General features: G+C 43.9%; 1 protein-coding gene across 3 annotated transcripts in view; it reads right to left on the bottom strand.

Annotated features, from left to right (window-relative positions):
- Positions 1-15,537, bottom strand: part of DIAPH1 (diaphanous related formin 1) — a 105,675-nt gene that overhangs the window by 4,024 nt on the left and 86,114 nt on the right. For all 3 annotated transcript variants that reach the window (XM_086702087.1, XM_086702071.1, XM_086702079.1), the window contains 9 exons: positions 12,985-13,083; positions 9,004-9,098; positions 8,578-8,679; positions 8,109-8,348; positions 7,846-7,975; positions 6,990-7,114; positions 6,237-6,401; positions 5,962-6,097; positions 3,941-4,027 (listed from right to left, as the gene is read on the bottom strand). In XM_086702087.1, the coding sequence (XP_086558213.1) occupies positions 3,941-4,027; positions 5,962-6,097; positions 6,237-6,401; positions 6,990-7,114; positions 7,846-7,975; positions 8,109-8,348; positions 8,578-8,679; positions 9,004-9,098; positions 12,985-13,083 (1,179 nt within the window). The remainder of the gene's footprint in view (positions 1-3,940; positions 4,028-5,961; positions 6,098-6,236; positions 6,402-6,989; positions 7,115-7,845; positions 7,976-8,108; positions 8,349-8,577; positions 8,680-9,003; positions 9,099-12,984; positions 13,084-15,537) is intronic.

Raw genomic sequence — 15,537 nt, 5'->3', positions numbered from 1 at the left:
TGGGCAACATGGGAAAAGTCTGGTTTCTTCCTCTAAACTAAGTTGATACCAGTTGTACCTAATCAAGCAGTGTTTCTAGGTTTTCTAGATTCCAAAAGATTCTGATGCTTTACAGGTTTCACAAAAACTAAGAGTGGATGGTAGGTGGGGGGAAGACCAAAGCTTCCCTTAAAAAATGTTTTTTTTTAGTGTTTGTTTTTGAGAGAGAGAGAGCGCACATGAGCGGGTGAGGGGCAGAGAGGGAGACAGAATCCGAAGCAGGCTCCAGGCTGAGCTGTTAGCACAGAGCCCGACATGGGGCCCAAACTCATGGACCGTGAGATCATGACTTGAGTTGAAGTATGACACTTAACCAACTGAGCCACCCAGGTGCCCCCAAAACTTCCCTTTTAAGCCTAGAAAGTAAGTACACAGGGATGTGGCCTTTCTCAGAAATGAGAAAGCTCTTATTGCAACTGGAAAGAGAATCAACAGAACTCAAGAATTCTGGCTTCCACTCTGTCTTCGGGGCCACAATTATACTCAACAGTTTGAACAATTAAGAAAAAGTGAGCTTTCCCCTCCTTTCCCTACCTTGAGTACTTGAGACTATTGACAAGTAGCCATAGAAGCAGATACATAATTTGACTATATTAGATCAAGGAGGATTATTAACTCAAAATAGAACAGTCTCACAGCCTGTGGAGAAAAGGGAACAATGTTGAGACTTGGGTCAAAGGTCTCTGAAGACAGATTCCTAGAAGTTCAGGTGGGCTAAGATAAAAACATCAGCAAAATCCACCAAGCATATTATAACTAGAAAAAGGTCAATGATTTGGAAAAAAGACATTTACATTTATAAAATGCAGGCTAGAAACTGCTACTGAAGAGGAAGTGTTCTTGTTAATAAGCTTCCTTGGGGGAGAGGAAACTAGGACAGATGAGACAGTCATTACTGTCCTAAAAGAACTCATTACTGTCTAAAACTTGCCTAATTATAATACCTGTCCTATTTTTACAAAAGCAGAGGGAGAATAAGTGGTCATGTAGGAAATACTCTTAACCTTCTATAGACAGGTAGACATCAGAAAACTCCCTGAAGCAACGGTACCGTGTCCAGTGCTCTCTGCCATAAGGTATGAAAGAATACTCTGGCCTACACAGAGGGGTCACTGTCCTCTCCGGTCCATCAAGTAGGCTTAGTGGAAATAGCCCTGGACTTGGAATCACAAAAGGGGGCTACAGTTCTAGCTCTAGCTCTTCAGATCTGGGAGAGGAAGAGCTTATCTGGGTCTTAATTATTTTCATCTATGAGGAGGTCAGATGCTAATCACTAAGGTCTTTAGAGGCTCTCCTGACTCTAAGGTTCTATTAGTGTAGGTGGAGCTTAGAGGGAAGGAAAGGAAAAGAAAGATGAATTTCTTCCTTGATTTTTATCCCAGTGGGCAGATGGCCTGTATATAAGAGGCCACAATTCAGACATGGAGATAAAGTTGAGTCATTAAAACCACACGCTGACTCAATCGTCAGCCTGAAATAGTAGCTGTAATACAATCACATGGATTCTTCCCTTTGACACTCAAACCATTGTTCTCCCACACCCTGCAGATCACAGCAGTTTACATGTCACTTTTAATGAACCGGCCCTGATAGTAACTCTCCTTTTCTAACTCAATGGTTCTTTGTATACTTTGTACTCAGTATACACTCCCTCGGGTCTCCAGAGACGGGAAGATTTTTTTTTTTAAAACATTCCTTTAAATACTAAGGAAAAGGCCAGGGTCTTTGAGGCTGGGAGAGCTGGGACTGAGGAGGCCTGTGAGGCAGATCTGCTTGACAGGGCTTCAGTTTTTTGGCTCAAAGCAATTGATCACAAGGGATAGAGGAGGCCAAGCAAGGAATGGACCAGCTAAGTGCAGGAGCCACTGAAGGAAACCTGTAGCCACCAGGACCTATTTTATAGTTTGAGAACGGGGCCTTCTGAGTCCAGCCTCTTTTATGTCTTCTCTTATTCTTTTGTCCCATGACAACAGGATTTTTAAAGCTGGAAAGGACCCAAGAGACCATTTTAGTCCAGCTCAAGAAGAAACAGAATCGCCTACAATTGTCCAAGGTACATAGCATCAGAGTTACTTGACTCTGGGTCTTTTGATTTCTACCTAGTCTGATGCTGGTCACACTCTACTGTGATAGAACCTTTACAGCTAGTGTGAGGCCAGATCACTTTAGAGGACATGAATGCACTAAGCAGGATACCAGAGTAAGTCAAAGTGTCTCCCCTAAGAGATTCTCCTAGACACCCAGAGCCCAGGAAGATTAGGTTACAGGATGGAACCAATTTAAAAATCATGTAGTTCTCTGCTGCACTATCTCCTAGTATCATTCTCCTATTCCTTCTTACCCTGGGAAAATAGCATTTTGACTAATTTGGATCCTCTGCTGAAAGGTTATGTTCCAATAAAATCCCTGCTTCCTCTGCCTGTGAGTCCTGGTTTCCTACTTGGGAAGAAGTAGAGAATGGGGCCTCCCCCACAGAGGGAAGACATTGATGTCTGGCTGCCTGTGTACAGGAAGCATCTGGCATTCTAGTATAGTTTCAGAGGAAGAGGCTTAAAAAGGGAATTCCCCACCAAAAATCTGATGCAGGTTGGCATTTAGCTGAGAGAGTCAACAGTGAGATGCAATGTACTTTCTTTTGGCTAGAAATACCTCATGTAAGGCCACATCACCTTATATGGTGAGTAGAGAACAATGTCACAAGAACCTGTAAAAACTAAACAAAATAAATACTACCAGCTGCGCTCTCTACTCAAACACTGATCTGTAAGACTAAACGTACCCAGGAAGTTCTAAGTCCATCATAATCACCTATTCTTGCACTAGAGAACCTCTTCTCAAAGGATGCCAAGACTTGTAAATGAGGGATTCTCCTATTTAGGGAAGGTTCAGAGGTTGTACAGAAGAGCCCTCAGAAGGGAATTTCCCTTTGGGAATTCAGAGTATGGGCAAAAATAGGCAGCAACCTTTGGGCCAGGACACTAAGTTTATGGCAGCTAGCATGCTCTATACCCTTCATCCCAGGGTCCCCTTTCCAAGCTATGATAGGTACTTTAAGCCCTACAGATACCTCTGTGTTAACAGCTAAGCGCTGGCCAAAGCAAGCTGCACACCTCCTCCTTACGATAACCTTAACGCGCTTTCAAACAGACCTACAGAATATACCAGCCAGGGAATAGGGAACACATCTTTAACTCTCTCAAAAATAGAAACCCTTGATGACTGCCTTTTCTGTTATTCCCACCCTCAACCTAGGAAAAAAGCCATCACTCCTAGTCCCAAAGGGCCTTCGCCAGACCCAATGGTGCAAGTCAGCCCTGCATGAGGGACAGTGTTGGCTCTACCTTCTCGTGGACTAGTCTCTTAGCCACTGTGCGCTTCCCTCCAAGGAAACTTATCTACCGATCCTTCCCCCATACGAATGCCTGGATCATCTGTCCTCCTATCCTCGTAATTCTTCTTAGAGGCTCTGGTTCAACTTAATCCACTTGTATCTTCTGAGGGTTGTGGGGGAGTAAATAGGGAACACAAAGGCAGTGGAAGCTAACTCACCCAAGGAAAGGCAGTTGTCAGAGACAGTTCTTCCAATGGATTGCTGCTCTTTATTATTACATGTGAGGATAATGATGCCTAACCTTCTCTGTCTTTTCTGCTTGTGGAGTAAGGACTCTTAACTTTTCTTTGTATTTCCTACATCAAATGTACACTTTCAGTCCCACGAGACCTAGTTCTTCAGGTCAATGCTTTCTAATATGGGAGGAAGAGGCCTCGACAACCCACTCTTGATGCAGGGCCTACTGTGAAGAAGTTTCTAAACTGTCAGAGCATCTTTACCCGTTCTTCAGCCCAAGACAAACAGCCTCACCCCTTCCAGGCCCAGGCTGGGCTTCCCCTGCTCACTTACCCTGACGGGGTCCTCTCTTCCGTCGGAATGCTGCGCCTGACTGCAGAGCTTCCAGAAGACTGTCCATCACACCTGTCTCATCGCCCTCTGTCATGAACAAAGATGGAGATGTATGCTTTTCAGCCTGAGCAGCATGCAGCATTGAGCCCCACACATAATGTATGGACTGTTGACTGGCTTCCTGTCACCCACAGTGGCTAAGGGCTGAGAGCAGACAGAGGGCCCAACCCCACAGCCCATATTTACTTGCATCTGTTTGAAAATGGTTAAAACAAAAGGTTTGGCTGCCTATTAACCACTGCAGACCTTGGGGTATTTCCTGGCCGTACCCTCCTTCCTATCCCAACCAGGACTAGCACAGAGAATTGCAGAAATGCCCAAGACTAATTCCAGAATAAGCACACAGACTGGGATTATGAAATTAATATGGAATGTTATCACTTGCTCTTTATCCTAAAGTGTTTCACTCCAGTTCACATAAACATGTCAGGGAGAGCCTGGTTCCAGTTTCAGAGCAGGGCTGAGGAAAAAGGAGAAACCCCTGATCAAGACTGAATTTCTAGTAAGTACTGACCTCTGTGGCTGCATCTTCCAGAACCAGCTCAGCATGTAAGCAGAGCATCCTGGCTGGAATGTAAAGAGTTAATGTCGAATTCTTGTTCCAGCCAGGCTCTGTTTCTATGGCAACAGCTCAGGGTGGTGAAATCTGAAACTGAAATCCCAAGGAGCCTGCGGGCTTGTTAGCTACAAGGCTGGGCTCACTGCTCCCTGCGCCACCTGCTGGCTGAACATCACCAGTGCAGGTGACCTACATTTCCAACCTCCTGCATTGCCTTGGGGACCCGGGCCAGGGCCAGGTCTTGCTGCACAGCCAGGTGAGTAGGTGCAGCTTTCATCCTGCATGTCAGCTGGACTCCACCTTTCCCTACATCTAGGGACAAACCCTGGCCGCCAAGGGAGAAAGGGGGAAAGTGAAAGATACTTGGCGTGGGCTTTAACAGCATTTGCAGAACAAAATGTTGTGGCTTATATATATAACTATAGGAAGGACTGTGGAAATGCTTCCCAGAAAAATAGGAAGAAAAGAAAAAAGTGTAGGCTGTTCTGCTCCTTAAGGTCCCGGGCCTCATCACAACAGGAGCTGCCAAAGAAAAGTCCTTGGGAGAAAGAGGTGCTAGAGCAGCTCTGGTCTCTTGTGCTCAACAAAGCACTTGATTCTTGCCAGACTTGGAGGCCCTAAGAACCCCTTTACTTAGATGGCTAGTGGTGCCTCAGGTTCAAGAAGGGTGGCATCAGCTAAATTCTGTGCACAATGTATACTACAGTTCTCCTCACAGAAGGAGCTGACAGAGGTGGGGGCAGGGCATAAGCAGCAGGAAGGCAGCAGAGACCGGAAACAGAAGGCCAGTAATTAAGGCCATATGTTTCAACAAAGACATGCTTCTGGTAGTGAAACAGATTCTGCTAACGAAAACAGAGAGTGGCCAGCTCCCATGCCCCCTCTCCACAAGTGCAATCCCTTTATAATCTGATAGGTACACGCAGTTATGTGTGCACAGTGTGGACAACTCTGCTGAAGTACTGAGGACACAGCCCTTAGTGAAAATAAGCACAAAGGGAGGGCAAGCCACCAGTAAGAGATGGGAGTGGGTCCGGGAAAACATTCTGGGGAAAAGAACAGAAGATTTAGTAGAGGATACAAAGAACAGGCCAGCGGAACATTCGGACAGGCAGAACAATACGTGTTACGGCAGTCCTAGATCACTAGGGAGATGAGACCTAATGCGGGAAAACTGGCAAAGGAGAGAGAAGGGTTTGAGCTCGGAGAACTGGATTGCGCATGCAGGGGAGCTGAGGTGAAAGTCCAGCATCAGGCTCTTGGAGGTAGAAGACTGCCAACAATCTTTTGCCAGGAGCTGAGCTCAGACATGAGCTGTTCTCTCTGGCCTCTACATTCTAGGCAGAGAAGTCCTGCAAATGTTCCTGTTTCAACCCATTAGCCCTTCTCCTCCACTTCTTACCTGCATTCATGTCTATGAGTTGCTCTCTCTTCTGCTGCTTCTCCAGCCGCTCCTTCTCTGCCTTCTCCTTGGCTAGTTTCGCTCGCCGCATCTTTTCCTCTGTCTCCCGCCGCTTCTGGTTTTCCTTGACTGCTTGCTGTGGAGGAAAACAACAACACGTGGGCATGTATGCACTTACACATATGCCCACCCAACACTAACCAATGTGAAGCCAACCAATGTGGAAAGTGAGAAATGTCCACAAAAGATTCAGTCCGCAGATAGCCCTTGCTCACCACAAACATATTCTTAAAGTTGTGCAGATCCATGAAGAATTCTTCCACAGACACCTTCTTGGGGTCAAAGAGGAAGTACTCTCCCAGCTCCTTATAGAGGGTCTCCATGTTACAATGCATCATCCGCAACTTGTTATACTGTTCCTGTGCGTCCTTCACAAAGCTGTGCAGCCAGGAAGTAAAGGACCAAGACCAAGAAGCAGATCCACTTCTCTGGCCCCGAGGAACACTCAGAGATGCATGCTGGCATGCACAAGGATGTTCAGCATAGCACTGTTTATAACAGCAAAACCAAGAAGCAACCTAAATATCGAAAATAGGGGAATGGCAAGCCATAAACCATGGTCCACCTACAAAAAAGGAGGTGGCAATTAAAAAAGAGGCTGTTCTCCATATATTGCTGTGGAACCTGGGCTTAAGACATATTATATTCAAAAAGAAATACAACACAGTTTTGATTTAAAGTAAATTCATGAGGTAAAAATCAGAAGTTCAGTGGTAGTGGTTACCTTTGGTAAGGGGAGGGAGAAGAGAATACATGTGTGTGTGTGTGTGTGTGTGTGTGTACTGGAGATGGGGCAAAGGGTAAGGTGTCAGGGAGGAATTTTCGTTTATGTGCATGGGGTTTTTTTGTTTACAGAATTTTTTTCAAGAAGGAAAAATTGTCTATCACCAGATCTATCCGGCTGTTCCCCCATTGGACATTTTCCTTCCCTTCCTAAGAAGCAACTCCCTCATTTTAAGAAAGGATATAGTCATTTTTTCAACAAACTTGTCTTTCTCATCTGTGGCAGCTGGGAAATTCTGAACATCACGTTCCACATCAGAAATCTGTTTCTTCATTTGATCTAGGTTCTTTTGCAAGTTTTCAGCAGAAACTAAAGGAAACACAAAAACAGAAAGAGTTCATGATGAGTCTCAAGACCCTCAGCCTCCAGTCTTTGGGGCCCAGGCTCTGTCCATACAGCTGTACCCAGTTATCCTGGCTCTCACGCTCTCTCGTCTAGCTGTTTCCCACATTTCAGTTTCCATCTTTCCAGTTCAACTATAAATTACATGATAACTGAACCTCCAGCCTCCACAAAGAGAAGACAGGTTTCATTTAATTTAACAAGAACCTATGAAATTCCCTGGGATCTTGGTCTCATTTATTGTAGGGCACACAGTTGAAGGGGAAGGAGATATACACAGAAATACAGAGGAAGGGCAAAAATCTGTTCCCATTTCTACCGAATGCTGCTTTTTCTTTGTGTAGTTCCAGGATGATGAGGCCTGATTTTTGACAATCTAGTCCATACTTTCTGAATAAAAATAACTGCTGACCTAGACTAAAAACACCTACCTTTCTTCCAGTTGTTTTTTAGTATTTGGGATTTCCCTAGGAAAGGAAAGAGTGCTTCCCACTTCTATACACGGAGACCTCCCCTCTGCCTGATAATCCTCTCCCCGTGGCTTAGACATCATGCCTAAACCCTCTCCCATTCCCACCTAAAATGGGCAGAACTGAAAACTATCTAAGATAAGATCTAGACCGTGTCTTACTTCCGTCCCCATGCAAAGATTTTGGGGGCCTGAAATAGCCTTCTAGTTTTGCCCCAACCTGCCCCACCTCGGCTGGCTTTCTCCACATGGGCAAGCTCATCTGGAAACTTGAGGACATCAGGATGGTCATTCTCGCACAACTCAGCCAAGAAGTGCAACAGTGTCATCTTCTGATCTGTGGACTTGGTGTCTCGAAGCTTGGGGAAAGAGGAGAAACTGTCAGTCTTGACATACCCAAGATCACCTGAGACCAACAGTATTTTGCCACACTGGGCCCCCAGAGGCCGGCAGCCTTCCCTTCTGTTGCTCTGCTCTAAACCCTTGGCTTACCTTACAGAGGAAGCTGATGTTGAAGCCGAAAGCACCGGCATTCCTGGAGCCAGCATTCATGTAGTTTCCAACAAGTAACGTAATCTCCAGGAGTTTAGAGAAGCTCTCACTCTTTCGTAACTCCTCACACGCGGCAGTCACAGAAACAATCTCTGGCTTAATATTCTCCACTTGCTCACTAAACTGTAGCTTGAAGAGGATGGCGTTGAGGCGAGGCCGCAGGCGGGGCACAGTGCCCATCTGGTGAGGAAGACAAGCAGTTTGGTACAGCAGGCAGGGAGAGGGAAAGTCAGAAAAAACGTACAGGCTTGAGCCTCTCCTATAGGAGGCTCTGAGTTCAAGAATACCAAGCAGAGAGAAACATTGGTTCAAAATAGAAAAGAGGCAAGGAACAAGTACCATGGCTACTCTGGGGGAGCAGAGGAGCAAGGGAGTCAGGGAAGAGCTTACTACCATAGGCCTCACTCACCACCACACCAAACTGCTCCGACTCAGCCAGATCATCATATTCATCCTTTAGTTCAGAAAGCATTTTTAACTGCTCTGGCTCTGGCATCTGCTTAATGAGGTTCTGAAAGAGAGAAGGGACTGTCTCAGTTTGAGGGGGAAGAGCTGACAACTTGGGCCTCCTGTCAGCCCCCCACTGTGCCCAGGGACCACAAAGAAGGAAACATGGATTGGGGGGAGAGGTAGCTAGTGAGATGGCAGGACTTTTGAAAAATATACCAGGAATAACCTAACCACCAGAGACACGGACGCTTACCCAAAGCCAGCGTTCCATAAATCATTCTCTAGACCATTATGCTAGAGGACCTCATCCTCTACCCAGAGAGGTGATGAGGCTAGTGCACCGCGATGTGAAGAGCCAATCCAGCAGAACCACCTTGCTCCTTACCTGGATCATAGACTCAGTGAGAACAGACTCATTCACCTCCAGGATGACATTCTTAATCTCTTGATAGGCCATGCGGAATGAACCCAGAAAGATGGCTGCCAGAAAATGAGACTATTAAAAACCTCCACCAGCTCCCCACTGCCTCTGTAGCTAAAATCCAAGTTCTTGAGTCCAGTGTGGAAGGTTCCCACCTCCCAGCTTTCTCTCTCATGAATCCCCACATTTTGGCATATACCAGCTACACCGTTCGAAGTACACATTCAACAAACACTGTGGCTCCTGGCCTTTGCTCACACAGGAAGATTTTGATCTTCTCTATCTCTATACATCCAAGCTACTCACCCCACTCTATTTTTAGTTCCCCACTCCCATGACTCCAGCCTCAAAGCTGCCACTGCCTTCAACTGCTGATTCTTAAACTGCCATATCCCCATTCCCCAACAAACACATCCTGTCTTCCTGTTTTAGCACCAGTCTCTACAGTGACCCCTCAACCTCATCAGAGCGCATGCACGTACTCTCTCTGGTGGGAGAGCCGACCATTCCATTTTCTCTGCATGTACGAGTTCCACTTCACCTCCACCCTCCAGTATAGAGTTTCACTCAGTTTCTACTATTACTGCCATTTCCATTACTACTATTCCTGTTTTGTTTCCTTCTCCTTCCAGTCTCTGGTCAATCCAGACCTCTCATCGCTCTCTTCTGGCACCTGGGCTAATGAATACCACTGGCAAAGACTCTGCAGATCACAGTTCATCAGTGTGCAGCGGCACCAATGATAGCGGGGGTCTCAGCACTGCGCCCTCTTGCAAGCTCCTCCCAAAATATCCTCATTCCCGCAACTGTCCCACCACTTCTGATTTTTAAGATATTGTTTCTCTTCGCTGAAAAAAACTGAAGCCACTGGTCAAATTACTTGCCAAGCATTTTCTTATGCACTGGAGGTCATCAGCGAGAGCCAGAATAGACAAGGCTTATGTAAAGACTGTGTGGAATTATAGAGAAGAAGCCTTGTGCCAACAGTTCTGTCAGCTTATCAGCAACTACACCCATGTACTCATCCTTTTCTTGTGTCTCAAAAGAACACATGGCCCTGAGGACCTTTTCCTTCGGTGCATACATGTAATCCAGTTTCTACCATCTAAAAAACAAAAAACCAAAACCCTGACTTGAAACTCCTAACTGCCAACTTCTTTCCCTCACTAACATTCTAACAGCACAGCAGTCTGTTCTCTTCCACTGCCGCAGTTCTCATCTATTCTCCTGTCCCTAGAGTCCATGACAAGACTGTGAACGTCAGATGTGGTATCTCACACATAACCTACATACATGATCTCATTTCACCCTATTCATAATATCCCCATACGTCTGTAGTATTAGCCTCATTTCACAGAAAGCTAATATTTAAAGTTAATAAGCTATTCAAATCCAAGGTCACACTGCCAGTAATTGTTGGAAGCAGGATTTAAATACTAAAGGATTCCAGAGCCTCTGTTCTTAACCTCTATGCTACACCAAAATTATTCTTGCTTAGGCTACTGACTTTCCTCCACCAGATCCAGAGGACCTGTCCTGTCCTGTTTTTAGGGGACTCTTGTCTTCATCTGACACTGCTGACTACTCCCACTTTTTTTGGTTTGTTTTTTGGGACTTGGGCCCTCACTACTCCCATTTCTTGTAACTTTATACCATTTTTCTTGCTGCTCCTTTCCAGTCTCCTTTCAGTTCTCCACCCCCCGCCCCCACTATTTACTTGCCCCTTTAGTATCAGTGGCCTTCAAAGCAACCTCATGGCTTCAACTATGACTCGTGTGCTATCTTCTAAATTCCCATTTCCAGCCAAACCTTCCTCCTGATTTCTACACCCAAATGCCTAACATACCCATCCTTCTGGAGGAGTCCCCACAGGCATCTTAAATTCTACCCTAAAAGTACTCATTTCCACCCACCACCCTGCCACCTCATTCATGTCCACTACCCACTGCTCCTTCCCAAAAAGACAATTTGCTCCTGCTGGATTTTCCTTTTTCAGTAAACGGTACCCCTCTCACTAGAGTGATGTAAACCCAAGAAAACGTCTCCTTTATTCCCTCAGCCAATCACTAAGTTCCAGTATTTCTATCTTCTTAGTATCTTCTGCCTTCCTGCTCACTTCCACTACTACTTAAGTTTCCGGCCCTGATCACTTCTCATCTAGTTTTAAAGCGAGAACATAACTCATCTCTCTGCCTACAGTCTTCCTGTACCCCAGCAATCCAGCCTCAAAGTCACTGCTGAAGTAGCTTCTCCCCAAATTACACAGGACCATATCACTCATTTTCCTGATTAACATCCATTCAATAAATTCCAAAGCTCTCAGGATAAAATAGATACTTTTTAGCCTAGGCCTGTCAGGATTCTTCATGATCTGGCTTCTTTCTCTTTCTTGAAAGCTGCTTCTGCCACCACTCACCTGCATAGTCTTTACTCAGCTGTACTCAACTACTTGCAGTTTTCCAACTGCACAGTGTTACCTCGTGCTTCTGTGCCTTCACACATGCAGATCTCTCTGCTGGAAACAAGGCAGCCCACACTCTTCACTTCACTCATGACTGATACTTCTTTTAGCTCAGTTAAGCAGGACCTCCTCTCGAATGACATCTAGGATGTGCTCCTTCCAGTACTCCCCCCAGTTAATTTAGATGCCCCTTTCCCGGTGCTCTCATACACATCCTAGCACACCCCCATCAGAGCACTCATCAGTCTGTGTTGTTACCATTATTTACTCTTCTGTCTCTACCAGATGCATGCTTCCTGAGGACAGGGACTGTACCTTACTCAGCTTAGTGTCCCTAGCACATAAGAGGCACTTAGTAATTTCTGAATCACTAAATTATATCTCCTAGACCATCCTTCCAGAAACTAATCTCAATTCTCTGAGTTCTGTTTTCCACATCAGTATCACTCAACTGGAAATAACAATGTCCTACTCCACGGTCGTATCATTTTCTAAAATAAGAGTTATTCTAGTTTTCTGGTCACAGAGATCATCTTGGGAAGAGGAATTATCTCACATTAGTTTCCATAAAAGGACTTACCCACAGATAATATTTAGTAATATTTGCTGTCATTGATCTAGGTCTACACAGCAAAGAATGATGTGAAAGCTGTACTGTTTTCATTCTATCACTGACTTTACTTACAGGTATGTGTATTCATTTACTTGTGTGATCTTGGCCAAGTCACAACATCTAAACTTTGATCTTCTCATTTGGAAAAATGAGGACAACAGCCACAATGCAAGACTGTGAGTGGGTTTTATGGAATAGATACCCTTTCATCTCTGAAACACGTGTGTAGTATGTGCCTAATCGAGACTGCAACATGGCAGAACCTCAAATATTTATATGAACAAACATTTAAATCTTTAACTACTCAGCATTACCAGGGATCCACAACCAAACAACAACAACAAAATAAACATTCATCCTGATCATCAAATAAGTACTACCTGGATCAACTTGGGGGAAAAGTTTCTGATCCTACTTTGAGAAGTACAGGGTTTACATTATTTGTTCTACACCACAAAGTTATTTTAGATTTAAATGCAATCAAACCAGTGCTGCATTTAAAGGAAGTTCTTGAAGTTAAAAAGAAGGAAATGCACAATAGCTAGAATATTTGTGGTAGATTTTCTGTGGAAGCAATGTAAATAGTAAAGGCTTTGAAATAAAAAAATCTGAAGTTCAAATCTCAGACCTGTCTCTAACTACCTACTGGACTAGGCAAATTCCTAAAAGCCTTAACCTCTGTTTCCTTGCCATAAAACTAGATGCTAACAATCCTGTAGGTCTACTGAGGAATTAAACAAGATGCTGGAAGTTCTTACAATGCTTGGCTACATAAGGAGCTCCACAAATCAAGGGACTTGGATTCACCAAAATTAAGATTTCAGAAGAACCCCCTCACATTTCAAATAGTTGGGAACACAGAGTTACTCACAGAGATTCTGGGCTGTCTTTGAATCCAACACCTTTAACTCTTTTACTTTTTTCTTTTGCACAGATTTCTTTTCTTCTCCACCTTCCTGGTCCTTCTTGGCTAGTAAGGGAAAGATTAGAAAAGCATGATGAAGGAGAAGCCACATTCGTGCCTTATTGAACTGCTGTACCAGCCTGGAATGGCTCCTCACCTCCTATTAGCAACAGTTTTCTTATTGCATTCCTTCAAAGCTAACCTTCTCTCTAACCACCCACCCTCCTATTACTGACCCCCCTACCAACTATAGTCAACATCCTGTTCCTTTAACTGTTTAACATTCCTTTAACTGTTAGCAATAATGCTTTCCCACCTACATCATATCATTTACTGGCAGATCTTTCTCTGAAGGACCAGATGGTAAATATTTTAGGCTTTGCAGACTATATGATCTGTCTCCACTGCTCAACTCTACCACTATAGCATGAAAGCAGAGATAATACGTAAACAAATGGGCATGTGGTTTGCCAACCTCTTACTAGAGTTTTCCACCATGTTATTCTTTGTGCTTATTAAAAATCCTGTTTATCCTTCAAGCTCCATCTTGAATAGGAATTCTCTATAAAAATTTTCATTTCCAGGGTGCCTGGGTGGCTCAGTTGGTTAACCATCTAACGATTTTCGCTCAGGTCATGATCTCACGGTTCATGAGACTGAGACCTGAGTCAGGCTCTGCCCTGAGTGTGAAGCCTGCTTAAGATTCTCTTTCTCTCCCCCTCTGCCCCTCCTGCGTGCATACATGTGTGCTTTCCCCCTCTCTCTCTCTCAAAATCAATAAATGAACATTAAAAAAAAAAAATTTATTTCCCCAAATGCCTATGCTCTCCGAATCCCCAGTGAATTTGATACTTCTTTATTCTGTAAAGTTTTCCTTCTTAAATTAAACTGATGCTTTGATGGTATTTGTTATCTTACCTCATTCAACAATTATTCAATGTTTTGTGACATTTCTTGTGTATCATCTTGATCTTTTTAAACCCCGTTACTTTTTTTGTTAAGATTTTACTTTTAAGTAATCTCTACACCCAGCATGGGGCTCAAACTCAGAATCCCAAGATCAGGAGTTGCACACTTCACTGACTGAGCCAACGAGGCACCCCAACCCTCTATTACTTTTTAAGTGTGGATACTTTCCCATCCCACCCACATTTTTAACTTCTGGAGCATGGACAAAATAATATTTTATTATCTCGCTCTCTTAGCAGTTAGCATGATAGTAACATTCTCTAAGAAATGGGTGACACTGGCTATTGAGGAGGGCTGGGAAGCAGACAGGGAAACGGGAACTGTTCTGGATGGACAGAACTGTAAAATATTCTGTCCTTTGGTGTAACCTGGCGTCAACTCTTTTTAGGAAGCTCCATGGGAGTATCTCCACAAGGAGGGTCAAGAAACTGACAAAGCTAGTTGCTCTGAGGAGAGGAATGAGGTGCTTGAATACAAAAGTGTATTATAGTGAATAACTTCCTCATATACTGTTTGAATTTTCATTAAACCACAAAAAAGTACTATCTGGTACAAATAAATAAGAAAGACGGCAAACAAAAAAGAAAATTACATGGCAAAAAGTACCAAGAGCTATTAGAAACTCATCCTTTGGCCAGATAGTCCCAACTCAAAGAAGGTATGTGCCAGATTATTCTGGGCACTGTGAATAAAACAGCAAATGAAATGGATTCCTGCCTTCATGAATGTCATATTCTAATAAGAAGAAATAGACAATCAGTTAATACATAAAATAATGTATTAGTCATAGTTCTGTGAAAAAAAAATCAAGTAGGGAAGAGAATAGGGGAATTTCATGGGGTTTGGATTGTATCTTTAGTGGGGGGGTGGGGATCAGGGAAGGTCCTAGAATGTGACTTTTGAGAAAAGACTTTTTAGAAAGTGAGAGTACAAACCACATGAATATCTTCGGGAAGGGGAAAGCATTTCAGGCAGACAGAACAACAAATACAAAGGACTGATAAAGGAGCATGCTAGGTGTGCTCAAAGCAAAGCAAAAGGTCATTATGGCTACATGGAGTGAGGGAGAGGCTGGGAGAGTCACAGAGGTACTAAAGACAGATCATATAACAAAACAGAAATTATGGGTAGTGAGATAAAAATGGAAACGTAAAACATCCAGACTGTATCACAAAAACTTAGAAACAGGAAAGGAAAAAAGTAAAACTAAAGCTCTCATTTTATACAGGCAAGTAGAAAGATATGTATTCATTACTGATGTTAAAAAAACAAAAAACAAACAAAACGGGCGCCTGGGTGGCTCAGTCGGTTAAGTGTCTGACTTTAGCTCAGGACAAAATCTCATTGTTTGTGGGTTCAAGCCCTGCATTGGGCTCTGTGCTGACAGGTCAGAGCCTAGAGCCTGCTTCAGGTTCTGTGTCTCCCTCTCTCTCTGCCCTCCCCCACTCACACTTGCTCACACACTCTCTCTCTCTCTCAAAAATAAACATTAAAACAAAAATTAAAAAAAAAAAAAAAACAGACTCAACTTGTTTGCTTGGCAATAAAATA

The sequence above is a fragment of the Puma concolor genome, chromosome A1, assembly GCF_028749965.1.
Source record: "Puma concolor isolate L17-30 chromosome A1, mPumCon1.1.hap2, whole genome shotgun sequence".
In the NCBI taxonomy this organism is placed as follows: Eukaryota; Metazoa; Chordata; class Mammalia; order Carnivora; family Felidae; genus Puma; species Puma concolor.
Note: the sequence above shows the minus strand (reverse complement) of the source record. Positions and strands in the feature narration are given on the sequence as shown.